The sequence below is a fragment of the Sinocyclocheilus grahami genome, unplaced genomic scaffold (assembly GCF_001515645.1).
Source record: "Sinocyclocheilus grahami isolate Dianchi unplaced genomic scaffold, SAMN03320097.WGS_v1.1 scaffold363.1, whole genome shotgun sequence".
NCBI lineage: Eukaryota > Metazoa > Chordata > Actinopteri > Cypriniformes > Cyprinidae > Sinocyclocheilus > Sinocyclocheilus grahami.
In genome coordinates this window covers 529,950-557,307 of record NW_015505542.1, presented here as the reverse complement: position 1 = coordinate 557,307, position 27,358 = coordinate 529,950, and the positions used below count along the sequence as shown (strand labels likewise).

Here is a 27,358-nt window from a genome sequence, read left to right as displayed (position 1 = left end):
TGAATTTGGCCAATCGTGAAACAGCTGTGTCGTCATCAGCACTCCTGCAGTCGCTCTGAAAAAGCTGCGCCAGCTGAGTCAGCCGGCTGCTCTCGAAACGATATCGCGGTACTTTGATGCCACACGTGACAGTGACGTAGCGTCGGCGCCGGTTCAAGTCGGACAAAATTTCTAACCGGCATGCACTGCTTCAAGTCGTTTGCACAGCGCCGCATGAAGTCGAACACACCTAATGAGAACATGACACATGAACCAAGGAACCAATCAGAACATGACACACAGACCAGGGAATCACATGACAAAACATGACTGTGGCCAAACTCCAAAATAAAAGACATGAAAACAATGAACAAGACACAAAACCCATACACCATGTTACACTAGCAAATCTAGCTAAGTCCCAGTTTCTTACAGTTCAGTAGTGATGGGAAACCGAGGCTTTCTGAACCGTTTGAGGCTTTCATGATATTGTGCCGAGAAACGGTTCATTACTTGAAGCTTTTTAACACAGTGCGCATTAGTGACATCTGGTGGTCAGACTCGGTTTCTCCAACCTATCTAACGAAACATTGCGGAGCAGAGGATGGTTTGAAAAAGTGTTTAATCTGTGCCAACTTGTGTCATGCGTAGTCCGGTCAGTGGATTCACATATTGATCAATAATATAACATATACAAGTGTGTGATTATAATTAATAAACTGACGTGAGTAGTAGCAAAAATATTTTGGGTGAGCTGTTCGGGGTCTCGGAGACCCCAGCTAGAACATAATAAAATGCAATAGAGGTGTGAAGTGCATTCAGTTTCTGTCTGGTGTTGAGGTTACTCTAAACTATTCTACTGAATCCCAAATAAGTGTACACACTAGGGGTGCAACGGTTCAACTTACTCACAGTTAGGTTTGTATCACGGTTTTAGAGTCACGGTTTCGCTACGGTTCGGTATGTGCTATGTTTAGGGAAAAAACTATATTGTCAAATAAAAATAAAGAAAATAAGAACAAATAATCTAACTACAAGCATCAGCACAAATAAGTAAGCAGTGAAAAAAGATACAAATAAAATAATGCTTTTCAGTTTTTTTTAGGTAGGTCTAACATAGTTTTTAGGTACAGAAATTAAATAAATCAAATGTAAAATAGCATTGCATATTTGACTGTATAAATTAAAGATTAATCCTTATTAAAGTTATAAAAGTTATTCAATCAAGAGCAGTGAGAGATTTCCGTGTTGTTGTCTGATTAACATTAAGAAAGTGCTGTCACTTTAAGAGAAAGCACTGATCCAGTGCACTGATACTGTACATTCAGCCGACTATGTCTGCTAGGGTACTCACCAAGACGAGCATTTTGACATCATTTTTGTGTGAATTTGTCCATTCAAACACAATACTTCACAGAGAGCTTAATATTTGCGTGCGTTCTGAGATGCGGATTCACGCGCTTCGGATGAGCGACCACACAGATCTTCTCACTGCGCAAGTTCACATCTTCTGGCTCTTTAATATTTAAACTGGCAAGGCTTAAATGAATTTAGTTTAAACACCGATAGGGACGTGTGCTAATCAGGTCACCTGCGCTATCAACACGTGATGGCGGCATAAATGACATTTATTCAATGACAATAGTAAACACTCATTTTTCAGTTAAAGACAGTTCATCATTGAATTCAGTGATGTCAACATCCAGCTTAGTTCAGTTTAAATAAACTGAGTTTAAACACCGATAGGGACGTGTGCTAATCAGGTCACCTGCGCTATCAACACGTGATGGCGGCATAAATGACATTTATTCCAGCATAAAGCACTCGCATTGATTAAAGAGTGACTGGTTTGTCCACGTATTGTTTTTTTGTTGTAATGTATTGGGAAGCCAGAATTTGTATAAATTCTTTAAAAATCCTACAATGTGATTTTCTGGATTTTTTTTTTCTCATTTTGCCTCTCATAGTTGAGGTATACCTATGATGAAAATTACAGGCCTCTCTCATCTTTTTAAGTGGGAGAACTTGCACAATTGGTGGCTGACTAAATACTTTTTTTCCCCACTGTATGAAATAAATAAGCAAAATATTTTTTTTTCTGTAAGCATCAAAATGATGCCCTACCGTATTGCAATGCATCAAAGCAAACAATCCAACACAGTCAAGAATAACTTAAAGAGGTTGCCACCGTGGACTAGCTTTGGCCCTTCCTGCTGGTGATGGTGATGGTTTGTCAGTTGATGGCCTTTCATTTTTAACCAGAAATGTGCACGCTGCTTTTCTGATGTTCACTGAAGTTTTCCGTGTCTTTTTCCCGTGTCACTTGAAATGTTTCCATTTTGAATTGTTGTTACCAAAGGCGAGACACGTGAGGAAAAAATAAACAATCAGTTGTGGGACTATATTCTGCCATAAATCGAACACCATTCATTGCTGAACTTTCTACCGTCCGTTACTGGAAATTAAATTACTGGTTGTTATGTCCCGATCTCAATAAAGTTTACACACGCTTTTGGTCCGTGAATTAGATCTCGCTCGAGATGCGCACTGTCTGTGGAATTAAATCAGCATATTTTATGTTTCGTCCATTGCCAGTCACTGCAATTTCGAGAGTGAATCCCGCATAAATATGCCGATGTCATTCCCGAAACTTTGCAGGGTGTAGCCTATGTTTCCGAAAGTTTCATACAAATTCTGAATGGATTATACCCTAGAAAGTGCGCAAAGCGCGCTCCCTTTATCACTAAAAAGCGTCACTCAACTTCGTTCATCGCGATCTTACAAAGTTCCGTTATAATCAATGAAGCTCTCTAAACTGCACAAAGAATCTCTTATTTACATCGCGTCTGCACTTAGTCATGAGATGATTCACAAGCGTGCAAAACTGCACTTAAAAACCGCGGCGCTTTCACTGGTGAGTGAATTCTGACAAAACGTTTCTGATTGGCCATTGCGTTCAAGAAATCAACAGATATCTGTGATTGGTTACATTGCTCAACGCTGCAAAAACACGTTAAGGGTATTTAGTGCTTGGCTAAGCGCTCCAATTGCAGCGGGGCCGACATCAGGGATTACATCAGGGAATACTTTCTATTCATCAAAGAATCATGATAAAATATATCACGGTATCATAATATACGACATTATAAATATATATATATATATATTTATTTATTTATATTTATACACGCAATATCACTCTCGTACTCGAGCGATACCAGCTCTACACTCTCGTGCCTCTGGCCTAATCACAGCCATGCTGATATAGAGCCAGTATTGTTCTCGTACTCGTGATATTGCGTATTTATATATATATATATATTTATTTATAATGTCGTATATTATGATACCGTGATATATTTTATCATGATTCTTTGATGAATAGAAAGTTCAAAAGAACATTTATTTGAAATAGAAATCTTTTGTAGCCTTATAAATCAGTTTTGAACTACAGGTGCATCTCAATAAATTAGAATGTCGTGGAAAAGTTCATTTATTTCAGTAATTCAACTCAAATTGTGAAACTCGTGTATTAAATAAATCCAATGCACACAGACTGAAGTAGTTTAAGTCTTTGGTTCTTTTAATTGTGATATTTTGGCTCACATTGAACAAAAACCCACCAATTCACATTCAATTCAGTTGTTTCAATCTCAACAAATTAGAATACTTTATAAGACCAATAAAAAAACATTTTTAGTGAATTGTTGGCCTTCTGGAAAGTATGTTCATTTACTGTACATGTACTCAATACTTGGTAGGGGCTCCTTTTGCTTTAATTACTGCCTCAATTCGGCGTGACATGGAGGTGATCAGGTTGTGGCACTGATGAGGTGGTATGGAAGCCTAGGTTTCTTTGACAGTGGCCTTCAGCTCATCTGCATTTTTTGGTCTCTTGTTTCTCATTTTCCTCTTGACAATACCCCTTAGATTCTCTATGGGGTTCAGGGAAGGTGAGTGTGCTGGCCAGTCACGCACACCAACACCATGCTCATTTAACCAACTTTTGGTGCTTTTGGCAGTGTGGGCAGGTGCCAAATCCTGCTGGAAAATGAAATCAGCATCTTCAAAAAGCTGGTCCGCAGAAGGAAGCATGAAGTGCTCCAAAATTTCTTGGTAAACGGGTGCAGTGACGTTGGTTTTCAAAAAATACAATGGACCAACACCAGCAGATGACATTGCACCCCAAATCATCGCCGACTGTGGAAACTTAACACTGGACTTCAAGCAACTTGGGCTATGAGCTTCTCCACCCTTCCTCCAGACTCTAGGACCTTGGTTTCCAAATGAAATACAAAACATGCTCTCATCTGAAAAGAGGACTTTGGACCACTGGGCAACAGTCCAGTTCTTCTTCTCCTTAGCCCAGGTAAGACGCCTCTGACGTTGTCTGTGGTTCAGGAGTGGCTTAACAAGAGGAATACGACAACTGTAGCCAAATTTCTTCACACGTCTGTGTGTGGTGGCTCTTGATGCCTTGATCCCGGCCTCAGTTCATTCCTTGTGAAGTTCACTCAAATTCTTGAATCGTTTTTGCTTGACAATCCTCATAAGGCTGCGGTTCTCTCGGTTGGTTGTGCATCTTTTTCTTCCACACGTTTTCCGTCCACTCAACTTTCTGTTAACATGCTTGGATACAGCACTCTGTGAACAGCCAGCTTCTTTGGCAATGAATGTTTGTGGCTTACCCTCCTTGTGAAGGTTGTCTTCTGGACAACTGTCAGATCAGCAGTCTTCCCCATGATTGTGTAGCCTAGTGAACCGAACTGAGAGACCATTTTGAAGACTCAGGAAACCTTTGCAGGTGTTTTGAGTTGATTAGCTGATTGTCATGTCACCATATTCTAATTTGTAGAGATGGTGAATTGGTGGGTTTTTGTTAAATGTGAGTCAAAATCATCACAATTAAAAGAACCAAAGACTTAAAACTACTTCAGTCTGTGTGCATTGAATTTATTTAATACACGAGTTTCACAATTTTAGTTGAATTACTGAAATAAATGAACTTTTCCACAACATTCTAATTTATTGAGATGCACCTGTACTTAATGTATCCTTGCTGAATAAAACATGTTTTATTGATCCCAAACTTTTGAATGGTAGTGTATATGCTTATTTACATAGTACCACTTTGTGTCTCCCCCTTGACTAATTCAAAATCTACCAATTAATTTAATTGAGCAATTTTATTTAGGTCTCTTCTGCTATAATTAAATTGTGTTGTACTGTTAATAAAGACATTATATTTTCCTTAGAATTTCCCATATCAGCCAATGCAAAACTCATTTCAGTCTTTTATTAGTGTCTTGTAGGCCCCAGTGCAATGTGCTGACCCTCTGTTTCCGTCTGTGGTGCCACCAAACCGCGCACATGAGCATCTCCCCTGCTATGATTAGCAGCCCTGAAAGCTTATATACACACGATCCTCCTCAGCCAGTGGCGTACAGCCAGAGGAACAAACATGAAAGGGAGGAAATGCCAGGAGCGTTTTTTTAGCAGAGTCACAGTGACGACTCAAGCTAATCGTGCTCATTAGCCTGATGGTTGTAGTAGGTATCTGTGTATCTGCTGTAGGTACCACTGAAAAGCTTCCGAGTGGGATGTTTGAGGTCTGGCGTGTCATTCGTGTGGTTTATGGACATCGTTTGGTGGAAGCAGCACAGGAAAGAGCCGGCAGGGCCCGTGACCACTCTTAAAACCTCTAATTTGGACAATTTAACTGGGAGAATAGTTTCCATGTCTGTTTGTATGAACTCGCCGTTAAAGTTCAAAGTTGCACAGACTGAAGTTTGATAAGAAGTCTTTACATTGTAATCTTTTAGCGATTTAGATGATTTAACTACTTTTGCCCACCATCCACCGCCCAGTTTGACCAGCCACATTTTTATTGGAAGATTATATATTATATTATATTATATTATATATTATATATTATATGATATTTATTATATTATATTATATTGTATTAAGAAATATTGTTCTTTTTTTATAATTACATTTTAGATTTAATTAGTATATTAAAATATTTTTATATTACAAATGTTATATTTTTATAAAAATATTTACATATATGTATGTGTGTGTGTGATATTTATATATATATATATATATATATATATATATTAGATATTTTATATGTGTATTCATTTTAGTAATTTTATGTGATTTTTGTATTATTTTTATTTGTTTTAGTTTGGTTTCAATTTTATTTATTTTATTTACTTGTAGTAATTTTAGTGCTTTAACTTGAACAAATCAAACATTAGAAATGTTCCTTTGGCAGCAAGTTTATTCGTGTTTAATGCTTATTCAGTGTTTTCAGCTTTACTACGGTTAACAAAAATGTTACGATAAAAACCCTGGTTTGTATAAATGTGCAAAATGTGCAACAACAACTTTTAGTGGATCGAAAATGTACCCAATTTAAATTTACATTGGCTTTAAAAGTGAATTTGAATCACTTTGATTAGTATCCTAGTTCACTGACTCAAAAAATGAATCAAACACATAATGATGTCTTTTCCATTTGAATGGCTTCATTCATGTCTATATGTAAATATGTTTTTCCTGCCACAGATTTAGCTGACTAGTCCGTGTTTTCAAACTGACATTGATATGCTGCCCTGCATGACAAAAGTTGAACTATTTATAACTTAACATGGCGTCTTTAAAACGTGTCTTGTCATGAGACGCTGAATAACAGTGAGACATGCTGTAATGGCTAAAGACGTCCATCTAGTTCAAAAAATACATAGTCAAGCACTTAAGAAATGCCTCAGATGAGCACAGTATTTTTTGTGAACACCACCCTCACATATTTATACTAGAAGCAAGAAGCACAAGTAGATTGTCTCATTATAACCCCTGATGGTCTGGGTCCACACGTTCATCCATCTATAAAGCAAAACTGCACAAAAATGCCTGGCTGGTGTTCATTTCACACATGTTTAGAGGACAGAGTTTGTCGGACTCTGTGTTCTTGCTCTGTAATCCCAGACAGTGTGTCAAGGTTGTGTGTGATATGCTGTGACTTGTATTAAGAATCAGCCCGAGGGACTTCCACCAGTTGTGGTTTCTCACTCTTAAATGTGACAGTGGTTATTCTTTAACAGAAAGAGAAACTGCTGTATCACTGTAATTTTCCTTTTTCTTGCTGCCCTACAGTCACTTCTCAAATCCCAGTGAGGAACAAATACCCCGTCCGTCTCTCGGGGTGTGTGGTGACTCACTCCAGACACAGTAGCTTTCTCCTTTCATTGTTGCTAGGAGTATGAGACCCCCTGACAACGCCGGTTAGATGTCTTTATGTATGCAGTGGCTACAGGCAGTTTTAATGAAAACCCAAAAAAGTGAGACACCGCAGAATGAGAACAATAGCTCCAACTCTAAAAATGTCATGCATTCGGAGCCGTTCTCTATGGCTTTCTTTAGACCTGACTACTTCGGGAGCCTTCAGGATATTGTTAAATAATAATAACTACATTTTGGGGGGCATTTTTAAAAATAAATTCTGCAAGGATTCATTAAATCAATCAAAAGTAAAAAAGAAAAAAAAAAATCTGTTCATCAAAGAATTCTTCAGAAAAGGACAGTTTCCAGAAAATATTAAACAGAACTGTTTTCAACATTGATAATTTTCACTGAAGTAATGGCTGGAAATTCAACTTTCCAATCACAGGAATAAAATATTTTAAAATATATTAAAATAAAAAAACAGTAATTTTACATGTATGAAAATAAAAATATAGTGCATTATATTTTTAACCAAAAAAATAAGAATTGAAAGAAAAAAATCCAATACACATTAAACTTTCATTACAATAATATTTCCTCACAATCTCTGTGCCATTTGGATTTATTGGATTGTGTGGATTTGTTATTCCGTTAGTTAGCTAACATGTCAGTTTAAAGTCCCTGTAAAGTCAATATTAAGTATGTGTTCTGAGTAGGGTTGCAAAAAGTTGGGAAATTTCCAGTACATTTCGGAAGTATTCCAGAAATCTTGGAAATGTTCCAGGATTTTTTTGGAATATTCCAGGGATTTTTGGAAAGTTTCCGGAAATTTACCGGAAATTTTCCACCCCTTTGCAACCCTAGTTCTGAGTTTGTCACACCACAGAAAAATGCATTATTAACCACTCAGCCAAATTTGAATGATAAAAAAATCCGCTAAGTAAGTACATAAAATAAGTTATCAAAATCTCGAAAAAATGGGCAGTATCCTCAGCTCTCAGATGCTGGGGGCGTGTCCGCTGTCTGTGCTGAAACCACGCCCACTCTCGGGAAAGCTGCCGCCTCTTAACTGTCAAATACCGCTACAGCCTGAATGGATGCTCCTAGCAGCTTAACAATATTTGCCCATACATATTTGCTCCGGTGCGTCATCGACAGTTATTATAGTGTTAGGGGAGGGGCCATGATCAGTGGCTCCAGTGCGCCATCGAGCCACTGTTTTAGCCCCGCCCAGAACACAGAATTGGTGAAAAACTGTTTAACGGTCTAACTCCACTATTCAGTACTACAGAATTCAGTCTTTGAAATGTGTTTCAGTAATACATTTGTAATATTTATAATGCGTTTAGAAACTATTCTCCGAATTGACTTTACAGGGACTTTAACTAATTGTAGCTCGAACAGGAAGATTCTGTTGTGTTCACCTGAATGAGAAAACTGTAGAAAATCCATGACATCTCATCACACAAAATGCTATGCATACTAATATTGCACTGAAGTGTTTCATAATGCAGCGACAAGTGAAAACAAGCTTGGGGGAAAAAAACCCTGTCTGTCTCCTCATTCATGTCCCTCTCTGTCCATCTTTCTCTCTCTTCACCCTCGAGCAGCCAGGAGCTATGGTCGCAGAAGAGGTAACCTGTCGCCTTTTTATCTTTGTGCTCGCAGAAATGATGGGGCTTTTGCTCGGGCTGAATTCTTCCTCGTCTATGAGGGTCACAATGTCATAATATCTGCTTCCTTTGTGCAGTGACTGCATTAATTCATGTTGATTTTGCCATTGTTTTCTGCTAATTAAAATATTGTTTCCTTTTATGTTATTGCATACATACAAAGGAATATTTTAGCTATTGGTTTCCTAACAAAATGATCAACGGATGGTAAAATATTATGTTGACAAGATCTGTTTGAAATGAATCATATGGGCTTGCTGCAACTCTCATTTCAAGTCTTGAACTAATTCTGTCATCCAGTTCTGTGTCCAAGGGTTTTGCACCTCACATGTGTTGGCTTTGGCTCTAGTTTGGTTCTAGTACTCCTCTCATACCCCTTTTCCACCATGAACCACTAATATCTTAAAACTACAATCACCGAAGCTGTCTGAAAGTCCCAAATGTAGTTAATGGACACCCTGATTCTATTTTTGACTACTCATTCCTCGTCTGTCTAAAATAAATGGATTTGCAATCATATATGTGAGTTCATTATTGTTTTTGTTACATGTTTTAAAAACAGATCAATTAAGACAGCATTTTGAAACTGAATTAAATAACTTTGCATGTTTAAATATGTTCTCAAAACTAGGAATAGCGATGGAAAAGGGATATCAGTGCTTGTGTCTAAAGGTCTTCCAATCACAGCACTAATTTCTTATTTATTTGATTAATTTGATTTATTTTAATTTTTTGCATTGCAGTATGAAAATGAGCCTTGTTTTATGACTCTTTGAATATATCGATTGCATCTCTGTTTTTTAACGTGTCTTCAGGTTAACACTTCACAAATATGAGTAAGAAAATAAAGAAATGGGTTGTCTTTTGTAATTATTGGAGATTTTGGTGTTCATGGTGTTTAAAATTGATGAATTTTATGAAAGCTTCATTGTTTCATTTCACTTTGGAACAATCCAGTTTCATGTAATATTTCATTAATTAAACATTTTTAACCAAAATATATGGTTATTTATGCCATTGAAATACATATCATAATATATGTATATACTACCATTTAGAATTTGGGGTTTGCATGATTTTTTCATGTTTTTATAAGAAGTCTCTTATGGTTGCCAAGGCTGTGTTTATTTGATCAAAAATACAGTAAAATCAGTGATATTGTGAAATAATGTTCCAGTTTAAAATAGTTGTTTTCTATGTGAATATATTTTAAAATATTATTTATTTCTGTCATGCGAAGCTGAATTTTCAGCATCATTCCTCCAGTCTTCAGTGTCACGTGATCCTTCAGAAATCATTCTAATATGCTGATTTGCTGTAAACAGTGACACATTTTCAGGAATCTTTGATGAATATAAAGTTAAAAAACAGCATTTTAATATAAATGTTAAGTCTTTACAGTCACTTTTGATCAATTTAATCATAATTTTGAAATAAAATGGTAGTGTATTACATTAAATTAATATTATAACTTTCAGTGAGTTTAAATTAATTGGTGTAGAAATCTAGTGTTTTGTTTTTTTTTGGCCACTAATCAGTTTCTCTCCTCTGGCTCTCTCTCTCTCTCTCTCTCTCTCTGTCTTTCATCTCCTTTCCTCCTGATTCCTCCTTTTCTTCTGTTTGTTTTCTCTACTTCCTGTTGCAGGTCGCTCTTCACTGTTTCCTTTCGAGGACGGCTTCCTGGACGACGGTCACGGTGATCAGCGGCTGACCCCTGGCCTGAGCTCGCCCAGCCGCTGTCAGAACGGAGAGAGGATTGAGCGCTACTCCAGGAAGGTGTTTGTCGGAGGACTGCCACCAGACATCGATGAAGGTACATATACACGCCTCAGTGCTGAGCTTGAGTTTGGAGGTATATGTTAATTAATATTAATATTTAAAGGGGTCATATGATGCGATTTCAAGTTTTCCTTTCTCTTTGGTGTGTTACAAGCTGTTCGTAAATAGATAAGATCCCTGAAGTTGCAAAGACTAACGTCTCAAAACCAAAGAGATATACTTTATCAAAGTTAAGACTCTGCCACGCCCCCCTAAAACGGCTCATTCTAACATGCCCCCACATATCTACCTCACTATGTGGAAATAATAGCATAATGCCGCCCAAATGTTCATGCAAAGAACGAAGGCGTGGTTTCAGTAACCGCAGTTAGTGTTGAAGCAGCATGTCAGGGAGACGCTGTGTGTTTCTAGGCGAAAGCAAAAGCACTTTATTTGGCCTTCCGGAAGTAGATGCATTTAGGAATCTTTAAGATGACTTACAACAGAACAGCAATGCATTTTATGGACGACCGTTTCGTGAACCTAGGAGAGGAGGTAATTCTGACTTTGCTATGACAATCTGGTGCTTCTGAATCAGCTACTGTTTTGTTATTAGTTTAAGTATTTGCTATTGACTGTTCAAATGCGGAGTTTTGCTCATCGTGCGTGTGTGCGTGCGTGCGTGTGTGTGTGCGCGTGTGTGTGAGAGAGAGAGGGAGGGTCACGTCACAGTGGAGTCAGCTGACTTAACCGTGGCTTGTGTACTGCAAACAACACATACCAGCTTCATCACTGTGTCTGTCACGCGACTCTGTTCCCCTTTTGAGCTCTGACTTTACATTTATTTTGAAAGATGAAGCTCACGATTATGGTAAGGGGCGTTACATTTCCGACGAGTGCTTGCGGTGTTCAGCCAATCACAATGCACTGGGTCAGCTGGCCAATCAGAGCAGACTGCGCTTGTCGGAAGGAGGAACTTTGTAGAAAACGAAGTGTTTGAGAGAGGCGGGGCATAGAGGACCTACAATAATGTACAGTATTTGAAAAATAATTAAAGCATGTCAACATATTCTGTTACACCAAATACACCAAATAATGATCTTTAAAAAAGCATCATATGACCCCTTTAATCAATATTATATGTGTTAAAGGTACAGTATCATAAATCGAAAATTATATACACAATGATTTTAGTGCTGATATGTATTTGTTTCAGGTTTATTATCAATAAAGAGATAGTTCACCAAAAAATGAAAATTCTGTCATCATTTACTCATCCTCAGTTTCTTTCTTTCTGATCGCTCAAGATATTTTGAAGAATGTTTTGAAAAATAGTTGCTGGTAGCCATTGACTTCAATAAGGAAAAAAATACTATGGAAGTCATTGGCTACCAGCAGCTGTCTAGTTACCAACATTCTTCAAAATATCTTTTTGAGGGTGAGTAAATGATGACAGTTTTCATTTTTAGGTGAACCTTTAACTAAAACTAAATCTAAAATTATTAAAACAGTTCTGTTAATTGAAATAAATTAATATATACATACTACATTAACTTAAATTTAGTTTAGGTAGTTTCCAAAGCATAAATTCACATTTTTGTTTAGTTTAAATTGAAGCAATGAAATGACTAAAATAGTATATATTGAAGTAACAAAAATTACCAAAGCACATAAAATTGTTCTAAAATTTAAAAGAAAAAAAAAACTAATTCAAAATATTAAAACTATAATAGTATATAAATAATAGTTACTGTAAATAACACCAATCTGTTTGTTGCCTTGAAGAAAGATTGAGGTATGTCAGATTTTTTGTTTATAGTTCTTAAAATTGTCAAATAAATAAAGGGATTTAAAAAAATGCTAAAACTTTAATGACAGTTTTGTGGGAATGTGGGAACTTTATTTGTCTAATCATTTAGAGTTGTTTTTCACCTGGTTGCCAATAAAGGTCAATAAAATAAAATAAATGAATGGAATGGAATTAATTAAATTAAATTAAATTAAATTAAATTAACATTTCCTTAAATTTGCCACTGACTTAAAGTAAATCTTCTGACCAAAATATTATATAGACTGTGAGCTATGCATTTTTGGCCACAGAAAAACACCAGGCAAATGACTAAAGATTTGTGATATTCATAGCAATGAACTGCATTTTAATGAATTAGAGTCTACCGCATTGTTATTCAGAGGAGATGCAGGGACTGCTTGCTTTTTTTTTTTTTTTTTACAATGTTTAAAATCCATATTTCTGGCCTAAACACTATTTTTCTAACAGATGAGATCACCAACAGTTTCCGTCGCTACGGTCACCTGGTGGTGGACTGGCCTCATAAAGCAGAAAGCAAATCCTATTTTCCCCCCAAAGGTAATGACATTGACATCATCTCTCCTGCAGCACTTCAGTACAGCTGCAGATGTTTAACAGCTCAGTGAGCGTATGATTCCCCTTGACACTTCCTTCGTTTGAGTGAAAATAGTGAAAGTATTACGTCACAGCCGGTCAGAGCGTTTGTAATCAGCATGCACCTCAAATGAGTCTATTGTGTGGATGCTGGGCATCAGGAAACTGTTGTGTTGTGTGTGTCAGATTGGTCTCTATCTCGTCAAAGTGCCTCCAGGTGTTCATTGCTGTGGCTGGAACAGACGCACACAGACAAGTACTTACAGATACACACCTAGAGGGAGAAACCTACTGCATTTCATCATGTTACACACGTACATGTTTGTGTGAGTACCTGGAAAGAGGTAACAGAGATTGTTTGGAAGGGTAAACAGAGCACCGGTACAATCCACATATCATATCCTTGAAATTTGAACAAATATACTATATACTTCATATTATACTATGTATATTTGCTTAATTAATTTAGCAAATAGATGTTTCCTTAAGTTTTTTTTTTTACTTAGTTATGCCTGTTATAATGTACTGTACAAGCTTTTGTTACTTTCATTTTATTGCTTTTATTTATCTTATTTATATTATATATCAGTGCATCTATGCTTTTAATAATATAATAGTAATTGTAGTTAATTTTATTTCATTAAATAAATATATATTCAAAACTATATACACATACATACATATGTATGTTATAATAAACCAAAGATTTATTTATTTTATTTTATTTATATGACATTAATTACCAGAAATGTTGATTAATTACATTTATTTTCTGGCTTTTTATAGTTAAAAGCTTTTAACAATTTGTATATAATTTTCTTTATTATTATATTATGTAATAAAATATAGTGTGTGTGTATATAAACACACACATACATACATATTAGGGATGCACAATATTGGATTTTTGCTGATATACAATATGCTGATAACTGATGCCAATACCAATATATTTTTTTTTGTTGGGAAAACACAAAATCTCTCCTGTGCAGAGATTATGAACAAATTATTTTTAATTTTGGTTAGTTTTTAACAAAAAATTGACTTGTTAGAATAATAAAAAAAGATTTGAAAATAACTATAAACCAATTACTGCATTTTTCCCCTTCAGACAGATGCAGTTAACATTTTATTTGAAGATTTAACATTTGTAGATGATCTAAAGCAAAAGAGTTGTAAAAATTCTGGAAATCTTTTATAGCTCCTTGTATTTAAGTTTTCATAATCTGTTTGGGAAAAAATATAACCCACATTAATGAATAAATCTGTGTGTGTGTGTGTGTGTGTGAAGAGTTCATTTGCAAAAACCGATAAACGCCACTTAAAAAAAAAAAAGATTGCCGTGCATTATTCTCCACATATAGAGCAATCTGAACCCTAAACACGTTTAGTCAAAAAAGCCGGTTTTGTCCACTTTAAAAGCATCGCGAGTTCACGTTTTTCTGCAGAAGCCGACAAGCGCACTTGTTGTTTGTGAACAGAAGCCGATAAGTCCATTTTAGCGAATCAGCGCGCTGTATTCAGGTCAGGTGACAAGGCTACATTCACTTTGAAAAGACGTGCTAGCTGAGAGAGAGGAGTTTCGTCAAAGCTGACTAAAAGTGATCGAGGATGGATAATTTCAATGAACTTGATGAACCTGTGATATCTTCTTCAGGGCGAAGAAGGAAAATAAAAGCTGAAACGTTTTCACGGAACCTTGCAAAAGCAGCACGTTACAATGGTGAGGGAAAAGCTCCGTGTATTGCGTGTAATCACATCCATATGGTTTATGATCACAACAACAACGTTTGTCAGGCATCTACACTGTCATCTGAGGAGATTACAAAGATTAAACGAGTGTGTTTTTTTAAACTCTAAAACATGAAATGTGGAGTTATCTGCTTTTGCCAAAAAACGACGTTTAATATGTAAAAAAAAAAAAAAAAAACATACTTTCAATTAACTTTAATTTGGTAAATTACCTGTATTTGTTTAAGTTATTACTTAATCAAAACAACCCAACTGCATTTTGATTGATATTACTTGGAATGCACAATTTAAAAAAACGTGATTTCTGAAAAAAAAAATAAAAGGAGTTATCGGTTTTTGCAAATTAACTCTTCATATATATATATATACATGTTTGTGATTTTTATTCATGTAAGCTATAGCTTCTGACCTATAAATCAAAACATACTCATTTTATGACATAAATTACTGCTTTATTTAATCAGAAACAATCTTAATGTTGTGTATTTTACTTAATTTTAATACAAGTAGGCCAACAGTGCCCCCTAAGTAAATAAAAAGCCTTACTGATGAGGTATTCATCTTATCGGCAGGGCATATCAGCATAATTTTTAATACCTGCCCAATGCTATGTTTACATTTTAAGCCATTATCGGCCGATTCCGAAAATGTTCTGATAATATCGTGCATCCCTAATACATACATACACACACACACACACGCGCACACACGCACACACACACACACACACATATATATATATATATAGTCATGGCCAAAAATATCGGCACCCTTGGTAAATATGATCAAAGAAGGCTGTGAAAATTAATCTGCATTGTTAATCCTTTTGATCTGTTATTAAAAAAATTCACAAAAATCTAACCTTTCATTGGATAATAAGAATTTAAAATGGGGGGGAAATATCATTATAACATAAATGTTTTTCTCCAATACTCATTGGACACGATTAACGGCACCCTTTTATTCAATACTTTTTGAAACCTCCATTTGTCAGTTTAACAGCTCAAAATGTTCTCCTATAATGTCTGATGAGGTTAGAGAACACCTGACAAGAGATCAGAGACCATTCCTTCATCCAGAATCTCCAGACCCTTCAGATTCCCAGCTCCATGATGGTGCTTCTCTTCAGTTCACCACACTCATTTTCTATAGGGTTCAGGTCAGGGAACTGGAATGGCCATAGCAGAAGCTTGGTTTTGTGTCCAGTGACTCATGTTTGTGTTGTTTTTGAGGTTTGTGTTTGGATTATTGTACGGTTGGAAGATCCAAACATGGCCCAGTATAAGATTTCTAACAGAGTCAGTCACTTTTAGATTCAACAAGATGTCCAGGACCTCCAGCAGAAATATAGGCCCACAACATCAAAAATACAGCAGTATATTTCATTGTACACCATAGGAAACTTTTTATCCCTGTGTTCACCAAACCCATCTTGAGTGTTTGCTGCTAAAAAGCTCATTTTTTTAGTTTCATCTGACCATAGACGCCAGTCCCATTTGAAGCTCCGGTCGTGTCTGACAACAGAATATGCTGGAGTTTGTTTTTGGATGAGCTAGGAGAATTTTTCTTGAAACCCTTCCAAACAGCATGTGGTGTAGGTGCTTGTTTGACAATCCATTTTTTTAAGGTTTTCTGACCCCGAGACTCAACTATTTTCTGCAATTCTCCAGCTGTGGTCCTTGGAGAGTCTTTAGCCACTCAAACTCTCCTCCTCACCGTGCATTAGTACGATATAGACACACGTCCTCTTCCAGGCAGTTTCGTAACATTTTCTGTTGCTTGGAAATTCCTAATTATTGCCCTGATGGTGGAAATGGGAAGTTTCACTGCTCTAGCTCTTTTCTTAAAGCCACTTCACTAATTTGTGAAGCTCAATTATCTTTTGCTGCACATCAGAAATATATTCTTTGGTTTTTCTCATTGTGATGGATGATTAAGGGACTTTGAGCTTTTCTGCAATTCTCCAGCTGTGGTCCTTGGAGAGTCTTTAGCCACTCAAACTCTCCTCCTCACCGTGCATTAGTACGATATAGACACACGTCCTCTTCCAGGCAGTTTCGTAACATTTTCTGTTGCTTGGAAATTCCTAATTATTGCCCTGATGGTGGAAATGGGAAGTTTCACTGCTCTAGCTCTTTTCTTAAAGCCACTTCACTAATTTGTGAAGCTCAATTATCTTTTGCTGCACATCAGAAATATATTCTTTGGTTTTTCTCATTGTGATGGATGATTAAGGGAATTTGAGCTTTTCTTTTCCTTCCTATTTATATTTCTGTGAAACAGGAAACCATGGCTGGATAATTTCATGTTCATAATCACCCTGGTATGCTCAAAATTGGGAATATTCTTCAGAGATATTTTACTTATAAGAATTTCTAGGGGTGCCAATAATTTTGTCCAACGTGTATTTGAGAAAAACATTTGTCATAATGATATTTCCTCCCATTTTAAATTCTTATTATCCAATGAAAGGTTCGATTTTTGTGTTTTTTTTTTTTATAAAAGATCAAAAGGATTAACAATGCAGATTAATTTTCACAACCTCCTTTGATCATATTTACCAAGGGTGCCGATATTTTTGGCCATGACTGTGTGTGTATAATGATGTGTATGTATAATTTATAATGATTATATTTAATTAAATTATTATTAATGAAGTTGTTATTATTATTATTATTATTATGTAAAGAATTTGAATTAAAATATTTAACTGAATGAAAGAAATCCATGTGTCATATATGCTATTAATTAAAAATAAATTTAAATTAAATTTTTTTTCTAGAATTTCACTTGGTTTGATGTTTTGTTATATAATGCAGTGATTTCACACATCGTGTCCAAGTACTTTTTGAGGCCACTGTATTTTTCTTCATTTATGAGATTTCTGCTCTGTAAAATGGTCTGCACTTATGGATTTGATTTATTTGGACCGCAGTAGTCCTCATGCCTGCGCTGTCCAGTCACCGTGTGTAACTGCTGTTTGCAGATGTGCTCATTGTTCCTCCAGCTCAAATGAAACACAGATCCAGACTGAGTGAATGGAAGATGCTGGTCATTTTTCCATCCAGTGTTGTGTAAAGCATCATGGCTCACAGAGGGCAGGGCTGAGGTCAGCGCTGAGGCTCGAAACACATTAAATAGGGTTAAATGCCTTCTTCAGGTGCTGTTATACGCTTATCAGTAACGCTGAGATTTATTTAAGAGCTCCCTCTGTTCAGAAACCAGCTGGAAAGCAGGAAGGAAGTGAAGCCTAGGTTTAGCTGGTTAACATGGTCCAATTAGCCCCTGCTGGAGGATGCAGGAATTACACAATCATAACAAAAGCCAGTTTTTACTACAAACCATTCAAAAGTTGCTGTTTATTCCGATTAATTATTTTTTGGCAAGCATAAAAATGGTAAATAATTTATTAAGTTAAAACATAGTTTTAAATATATATTTAAAAATATATTTAGTATGTAAAATATATTTATGTATGTGAAGTGAAGTGAAGTGAAAGTGACATGTGGCCAAGTATGGTGACCCATACTCAGAATTAGTGCTCTGCATTTACCCATCCAAAGTGCACACACACAGCAGTGAACACACACAAACCATGAACACACACCCGGAGCAGTGGGCAGCCATTTATGCTGCGGCGCCCGGGGAGCAGTTGGGGGTTCGGTGCCTTGCTCAAGGGCACCTCAGTCGTGGTATTGAAGGTGGAAGAGAGCACTGTACATTCACTCCCCCCACCTACAATTCCTGCCGGTACGAGACTCGAACCCACAAACTTTGGGTTATGAGTCCGACTCTCTAACCATTAGGCCACGACTTCCCCTTTGTTATTGAAATGTTATTACATTTACATTTCTTTACATGATTTAATAATTCCATGAAGACAAAAATCTCTCAAATATCGGTTATTATTCATCATAATTTCTAATTGACTAGAATAATCCCATCTGAATGTATTTTTAGTGATTTAGTTATTATATTTCAACTCAGGAGATAATAATAATTATTATTATTAAATATATTTAAATTTAAGTATATTTAATATTATATTTAAATGTTTACTTTTAATAATTCCATGAAGACGCATTTCTTTCAGACATCTTTATCATTCATCAATCTCTAATTGAGTAGAATAATCCAATCTGAAATTATTTTTTTTAATATTTATTATATTTAAGCTGTTATGATGAAACCTCTGGCACTCTTAAAATCTGATGCTTGTTCATGAATCTCTCTCAACACACTCTTTGTAGGTGACCAAATACTTATTTTACCGAGGAATTTACCAATTAATTCTTTAAAAATCCTACAATGTGATTTTCTGGATTTTTTTTCTCATTTTGTCTCTCATAGTTGAGGTATACCTATGATGAAAATTACAGGCCTCTCTCATCTTTTTAAGTGGGAGAACTTGCACAATTTGTGGCTGACTAAATACTTTTTTGCCCCACTGTATATATATATATATATATATATATAATTTAAATTATATTAATTACATTTTATAATATATATATATATATATAAATAATAATTAGTGTAATAAGCTAATATAATTTACAGGGTAGATTTGAGATGCACAAAATCACTTTCTCACAGAAAACTAGTTTGGCCCTACTAGGTCTTAAAACATACCTGTTGCATTGAATTTCTGCTAGAGATGAACAGTTTTTCGTTCTCAGGTCCAGATTCGCCCGTGGAACCTGAGTGACAGTGATTTTGTGATGGATGGCTCTCAGCCTCTCGACCCACGCAAGACCATTTTTGTGGGAGGCGTTCCACGACCTCTACGTGCAGGTGAATCTCTCTTGTTGTCCTCCCAAATTTGAAATGTCATTTATTGTAATCTTGTGCATTACCATCATATTCTGTATAATGGTGTGTTTCTGCTCTGTGTGTGTTTAGTGGAGCTGGCTATGATCATGGACAGACTGTATGGAGGTGTGTGTTACGCCGGCATTGACACTGACCCAGAACTCAAATACCCTAAAGGTGCGGGCCGAGTGGCCTTCTCTAATCAGCAGAGCTACATCGCTGCCATCAGCGCCAGATTTGTCCAGCTGCAGCATAATGACATTGACAAACGGGTGAGTGAGCTGCAATGTTTGTCATTATACACGATGCAGAAGACAGCCGATTTAATAGCAAAATTCTATTCATAACTCCTAATCAGGGTTATGAAAATAAATCTAAAACTATAGAAAGTACAATACATGAAATAAAATAATACTGAAATAAAGTTTAAAAAAAAAGAAATAAGAAATATATATATGTATATGCATGTATGTGTGTTTGTAAATTAAAAATTATAATTTTATATATATATATATAAATATAATTTTTTTACTCATTTTATTTGAGCCAGTTGGCTACATTTCTTCTTTTCATTTAGTTTAAGTTGATGTACTAAAATATTAAAACTGAAAATGTAAACTATTGATATTAAAAACAATAATTAAAATAACAAAAACACAATAAAATTACTCAAATTTGAACTAAAATTACAATGAAATGGAAAAAATATATAAAATGTAAATATAAAATAAAAATAACTACTCTCTCTCTCTCTATATATATATATATATATAAAAATCAAAAATATAAAAATAAAAACGAATTCAAAATATTGATTAAAAACTATAGTGGTCTCTCAATTATACTAAAATAACACTGGTCCTAGTGCACTGAACTTTATACAATGAAGCATTAAGCTACAGTGATACAGTCAGCAACACTTTATAATGTGACATTTTACTTGAAACGATTTGAACTTTGACGCCGCTTGACCTTTCAAAACACAGTCTGAGTTTACCAGACTGTTTGCATGAGATGCACTGAAGAGCAGTGGTGTCAAAGACTCTTTGCATAATCATGGGCCATTTTAAAAATGTGCAGAATGCTATGAATGCCGTATTGACTAGACGAGTCCCAGAAGAGGTTTATACTGTACTTTTATAACTGTAATTCTAGATGTGATTGCATAGTGGCACTTTCTGTACCGTTTCCTGCAGGCCGCTTCCATACGGCCAACAATACAGACCGTGGAAACCCCAGAGCAGACTGTGTGTAATCAACATGACCATGAGCTTCTGGAGGCCTGACAGCCATTTGAAGTCTCAGACTATACATAGTCATATACATAGTCTCAGTTTGTTAATTATAGCTCCATGCTATTCCTGTGCGCATATGTACACACTGGACTTCCTGGACCGTTTTGGGAATGTTATTCAGAAGTAAATAGCTGAAGGCCACTGGACTAAAACTAGATGCTCACCAGAATCACCCCTCCATCTCCATGACACATCCTCAAATACTAGTTCATTTTGAGCTGTTAGTGTAAATGTGAATTTAGAAACTAAAGTCAGTAGTTGACATCCTCTACCACAGTGATTCTTAAGGGGTAGTTAGCAAGGTTTGATGGGTAAATGGAGAGATTTTAAGTTTGCTTTGTTAATGCATTTAGTTCTTCTATCTAAATATATAAAACAAAAAAAATTATAATCTTAAATATTACACATATATTACTAAAATATGTAAACATTACAAACTATATAGAAAAGGATATATATATATAATATATATATATATATATATATATATATATATAGTGCTACCAAAATTAGCCTGTTAATGCAGGCGATTAATTTTTCTAGATATAAAAATAACGTGGGGCGGAGCTAGGGTACCACAGTGATTCTTAAGGGGTAGTTAGCAAGGTTTGATGGGTAAATGGAGAGATTTTAAGTTTGCTTTGTTAATGCATTTAGTTCTTCTATCTAAATATATAAAACAAAAAAAAATTATAATCTTAAATATTACACATATATTACTAAAAATTGTAAACATTACAAACTATATAGAAAAGGATATATATATATATATATATATATATATATAGTGCTACCAAAATTAGCCTGTTAATGCAGGCGATTAATTTTTCTAGATATAAAAATAACGTGGGGCGGAGCTAGGGTTGGCTCACAACCCACTCACAACTGCTGCTTCTATATTTCCTACTTGCTGAGGGGCACAGGAATGACATTTATTATAATGGGTTTATGTGAAGATTATTTTAAATTCACTTAAATTAGAAGTTGTTATTTTGTTTGTTATTTTTTAGTCTAATAAATGTTAAAATTGATAGCTCTCAATTATACTGTAATGTTAAAGTCAGCATAACATATAGTTAATGCTTCAATATTAGGGAAAAAAGAACAATTTCATAGAGACAACAGTAGTATTGGTACCAGCGACACTCGCCTTCAGTCATAAAATAAAAGATGCTATTAAACATCTTTTTAAAAATATGCTGTCTTTATCTTTTTTTCTACATTTAATTTGAAGATTATAGAAATAAAAAAGTATATTTAAACTCTTTAATGTCAGGTGGGATTAATCTAGATTAATTTCAGAAATGTGTGATTAATTAGTAACATTTTTTTAATCGATTGACAGCACTTATAATATAAATGTGTGTATATATATATATATATATAATATAAATACTATATATAATATATATGAATAAAAATATATATATCGGTTTATATATTTATATATGTGCATTCAGTTTATCTATAAATATAATATAATACATGATTATATACACACACACACACACACACATATATATATATATATAGTTAATAAAAAAAAATTATATATATGATTTTTAAATATCATATCTAAAAAATATAAATATATGATGAATAAATGTATATAAACCTGTTCATGCATTGTCTGTGTGATACAGCATTTATTTGTAATAGACATCTTTTGTAACATAAATATCTTTACTGTCACTTTTGATCAATGTAAAGCATCCTTGCTGAATAAAAGTATTGTGCATGCGCAGTACCGTTTGTTTATGTTGTTTCCGTTAAAACCGTCTATATGTATGTGTGTTTTTAGAAACGTATAATCGCTCTCTCTGCCCATGTCCACAGGTGGAGGTGAAGCCGTACGTGCTGGACGATCAGATGTGCGATGAATGTCAGGGCGCTCGCTGCGGAGGAAAGTTCGCCCCTTTTTTCTGTGCCAACGTCACCTGTCTGCAGTATTACTGCGAGTACTGCTGGGCGAGCATCCACTCGCGCGCCGGCCGAGAGTTCCACAAACCGCTGGTGAAGGAGGGCGGAGATCGACCTCGGCATGTGTCCTTCCACTGGAGCTGATGGCAAGCGGCACAGCACCCTCTCCACCCACCCACCACCTTCAACACCACGACCAGTGACCGCACACGGATCTCATTCTTTGTTTTAGAAAACAAATATCATAGTATCTCTGTCCACTATATTCTCTGCTTACAAACACTTAGGAAAATATGAATTTTGAGTCTGCGTGCTCAAACGTTGCACTTTGGCACAAACAGTCGATGTTAACGCTTGTCAGGATGTCGTGCTTTAATTCTCTCATTATCCTTCGTTTGATCGCTTTAGTGCTCCATGTAGGTAACATTAGGCAGTGTGAGACTATATATATAATATATACAGTACATTTACAAAAAGGATATATTTATCTATATACACATAGATAATACATTTTGGGTGTCAGACGTTTTAAAGAAGCATGCACTTATTGTGAAAACCAGAGTGGTAGGAAATTCCCCCCTAGATGATGACAAAAAAAGTTACCAAAGGTAAAATGAATTCATTACGAAAATCATGTTTAAGTGAGCTGTTAAAAAAAAACTAAAAACTTGAGTTATTAAGAGTAAAACGCCATTTGCTCTCCATGTTGAAATGAATAGTAATACCTCATGCATGCATCTCTTTCTGTTCGCTTCGGTTTTTTAGGCTTAATTTTTTACAAGTTTTTAGTATTATCTACATGTAATGCTGCAATAGCTTTTGCTGCTAAATCCATGGTATGAGTCCATACCGTCATACTTTATTCAGGCGAACGAGCGCTCCGAAGGGTCTCTCTGAAACGGCATGTCAAATGAGTCTGCGATGCATGCTGTAAAATCAGGTCTCGCTTTCATTTCCCCCACGATGGGTGAGCGATATGGAGCACTATGGAAGCTTATTTCCTCCACAGAATCAAAAATAAAAATTGCATCTTTTTATCTCACAAATCTGACTTGTGAGGGGAAAAATTGACTAATTCAGAATCGCGAGCGGGGAAAAGTTTGAATTCTGAGATATAAACTCGCAATTACGAGGATAAAAAGTCCGCATCGCTAGATAAAAAGTTTTACTTTTTTTTTTATTCCATGGCAAAAACAAGATCTCAATTCTGACTTTTTCTCACAATTGAGTCAATTACGAGGATAAAAAGTCCGCATCGCTAGATAAAACTTTTTTTTTTTTTTTTTATTCCATGGCAAAAACAAGATCTCAATTCTGACTTTTTCTCACAATTGAGAGTTTATATCTGACAATCCTGACTTTTCTTCTCAAAATTGTGAAGGAAATAAAAAGTCCGAATTGTGCGATATAAACGTAGAATTGCAAGATGTTCAATTACAATTGCGAGATAAACAAAGCAAAAGTCTAAATTGTGAGATATAAACTCGAATTTGAGAGAAAAAAATTTTGAATTGTGAGATAAAAAGTCGCAATTACCTCTTTATTTTTTGTCTTCTGATTTGTATTTATTTATTTTTGTTTGCATTTATTTTTTGGCAAAGCCAGAATAGTTTTTTTCATGCTGGAAACTCGCAAGTGTGTGCATAATTCTGACTTTGTTTATATCTCACAATTCTGACTTTTCTCAGAATTGCACGTTTATTTCTTATAAACTTGCAATTACAGTTCAACTTCGCACAGTTGTGTGATATAAACTCAGAATTGTGAGTTTAAAAAGGCTTTTATTTTTTGGCAGAAATAAGCTTCCACAGAGCACAAACTGGGCATGACAGGAATAGGCCTACCGCAAAAAAAAAAAGAAACACCCATGAGATGGGCCAGATGACAGAACCGCTCAACCCAGTTAGATGTAGGATCTTCTCACGAAATGTCTTCTAACAGGTGAAGTAATTTTTGCAGTGATTGTTCATAGAATTGTGCAATTTTTTATACACTATGTAGTTCGGTTAGACGACGCCTAGAACTGTGATTCGCTTGAACTGTTATTGATGTCTGACATGGAACGTCCTGTGAAACTAGCACAAGTAAACATACGGTCCACTTCTGCTAGTTAGCGTCCCGTCAGAACCAAAGAGCTGTCCGACTGGAAACGACCAATTACACTACGTTACACGCCGGCGATTCACAATACGGTGTCCGACCGGTGACTCTGGGAGAATAAGCGAACACTGGCTTGAAATCACTTACCTAACTTTGAGATACGGCGGGCGGAATGACCTCACGTAACCGCTGCATTTATATCCAGATTATCCAGCAAAGCTTGAAGTAGAATCATGTCGAAACTAAATTGAGAGATGGTGGAGAGGAACACGTCTTGGCTGCTTTTTTTCGAGAGTCAAAAAACGGTCAGCTTTAGGTTGGCACGTTTAGTTTGTTAGTCTGAAAAAACGACAAACGCGAACAATACTTTTGTACCGATGGAGAAAAAGGATTGTGGGTAACCCTGAATTCTGGGTGTGTTTGTGATATTTCTTTCCCTGCCCAGATTTTTCTCGGTTTGTTCCTTCTGTGTAGTAGATTTGTTATGCACTACTCTTTGTATTTGGATGGTTGAACAGTCAGCGTTGTTTTTTGTTTTTTTTTAATAGAAAAATGTGTGCTTTCTGACTGACTAATCTTTTGCAATACCTCAATTTTGAAATATAATAGGAGAGAGATTGATATTTTCTAAGTAAGTTTATTCAAATAAAGACTATATATATTAATTTAATTCTGCTAGAGAAAAAAAGAAAAGATTTAACAGATGCTTAATTTTATTTTTGTCACGCTTATTTGCTTTTAATTTTATTTTTGGAAAAACAAAAAATTAAAAACAAGAACAACTGAAGGAGTTAGCTGTATTATTTTAATACTGTAGGAAGCTGTCCCTGCTGCGACATCACAGTGTTCCACAAACAAACATCTGATCTTATTACTATTATAGAATATATATATATATATATATATATATATATATATATATATATATATTCTATAGGGAAAAAACGGCGTGAGGCTTTGTTGTAATGTGCAATACTGTTTGTACCGTTTGTAAAAAAGAAAAAAGAACAGAAAAAGGCATAACTCTTTATTGCAGATTTATTTTCATTGCGAGCATTGTGATTCACTAAAATCATTTTCTACCGTGTGTTTACTCGACGTGCTAGTACCTTCCAGTAGTAATGTAGCCTTTGTACTGAGAATTTCTCATTATTTTTTTTATATTTTTTGCAAAAAAAAAATGTAAACACATTTTCCATTATTTTTTATTTGCTTTACACACTTATTTCTCAACCATTAATGTTAGCTATTTCTGGGGGAGACTTTCATATCTGTTCATATTCATATTATTTTGTATTTTTATGTGGAATAAATTAATTTTATGACACTAATTCTTAAATTTTTTTTTTTTTAGTTAAACTTTGTAAGATTGTTACTAAAATGTCTAGATTGTGTGCATACTAAAAGTGTGATTGGGGATAAATAATTGCACACAAAAATTAACAGCAATCATGGTTAGTAATATAATGCGATTGAAATGTAACGATGAATGGGCAATAAAAAAAATAAATAACGGCAGAATGGAGCAAATGTGAGGTTGTTGTGGTGAAACCCAGCCAAGAAGCTCTGCAGCTCCACATTCACTGTCACAATACAGTCTGTGTATTTAACTGAGACCCGTGATGTTTCCCAGAATGCATTTGACTTCTGAGCAGAGTGTAGGGGAATAGATCTGATGGTAGTAACGGCCTTTCAAACAGTCAAAACACAAACATGAAAATTCCCTTGACTAAGACATGCCTCGTTTTCCTTCAAACCATCTTTGTCTTAAGAGTTTCCTATATTGCAACCATTTGAACCTTTGATAAGCTGTGCTGTATAGTTATAAAATGTCCTGTTTAGTGACACTTTCAACAACAAAAAAAAAAGTCATTTTGGCTTGTGGTTTTTCCTCTTCTACCACACTTTTAGCTCCATTTGTCATTTTTAAACATGATTAAAATCCTATTTTTTTCCCCAATGCAGTTTAACTTTTAATTTGATAGTTCCATCTGCGCAAGGCTTTGAGATTGTAATCTTGGACCTCTGCTTGTCTAACTGTGCAGTAAAACTGTGATTAAAGGATTTTTGGGAGAAAATAAGCGCAGTGCTGCTAATGCTTACTAGCTTTCCCCACAGTCATGATTTTTCCCTTTTCTGTACTAAACAGCAAATCTTATTAAATGTAATTGTATGACACTGTGAAAACATGGTCATCTTTTGCACGGTCTCGTTCTCTTCTTGTAGAATTTCACTGCTGAAATGCAAACAAACCAACCACCTGCTGCAGGAAATTTTAATTGATTACCTAAAATATTAAAGTGGCTTATTTTTTCCTGACACTTTACACCACAGATGTACAGAAGTCATGAAACTGAACTTCAATATTTTGAACCGCGGGTGAAAGCAGCAAGACAGTAATATTCTATCAAACAGATGCCCAAAAAAAACAA

General features: G+C 35.3%; 1 protein-coding gene across 1 annotated transcript in view; it reads left to right on the top strand.

The window, feature by feature from the left end:
- Positions 1-24,002, top strand: part of LOC107549134 (cytoplasmic polyadenylation element-binding protein 3-like) — a 46,334-nt gene extending 22,332 nt beyond the window's left edge. Inside the window, exons 4-9 of the mRNA XM_016230117.1 lie at positions 8,823-8,846; positions 10,531-10,698; positions 12,922-13,075; positions 19,463-19,593; positions 19,702-19,883; positions 22,743-24,002. Of these exons, the coding sequence (XP_016085603.1) occupies positions 8,823-8,846; positions 10,531-10,698; positions 12,922-13,075; positions 19,463-19,593; positions 19,702-19,883; positions 22,743-22,970 (887 nt within the window). The 3' untranslated portion in view covers positions 22,971-24,002. The remainder of the gene's footprint in view (positions 1-8,822; positions 8,847-10,530; positions 10,699-12,921; positions 13,076-19,462; positions 19,594-19,701; positions 19,884-22,742) is intronic.
- Positions 24,003-27,358: the final 3,356 nt, after the last annotated feature.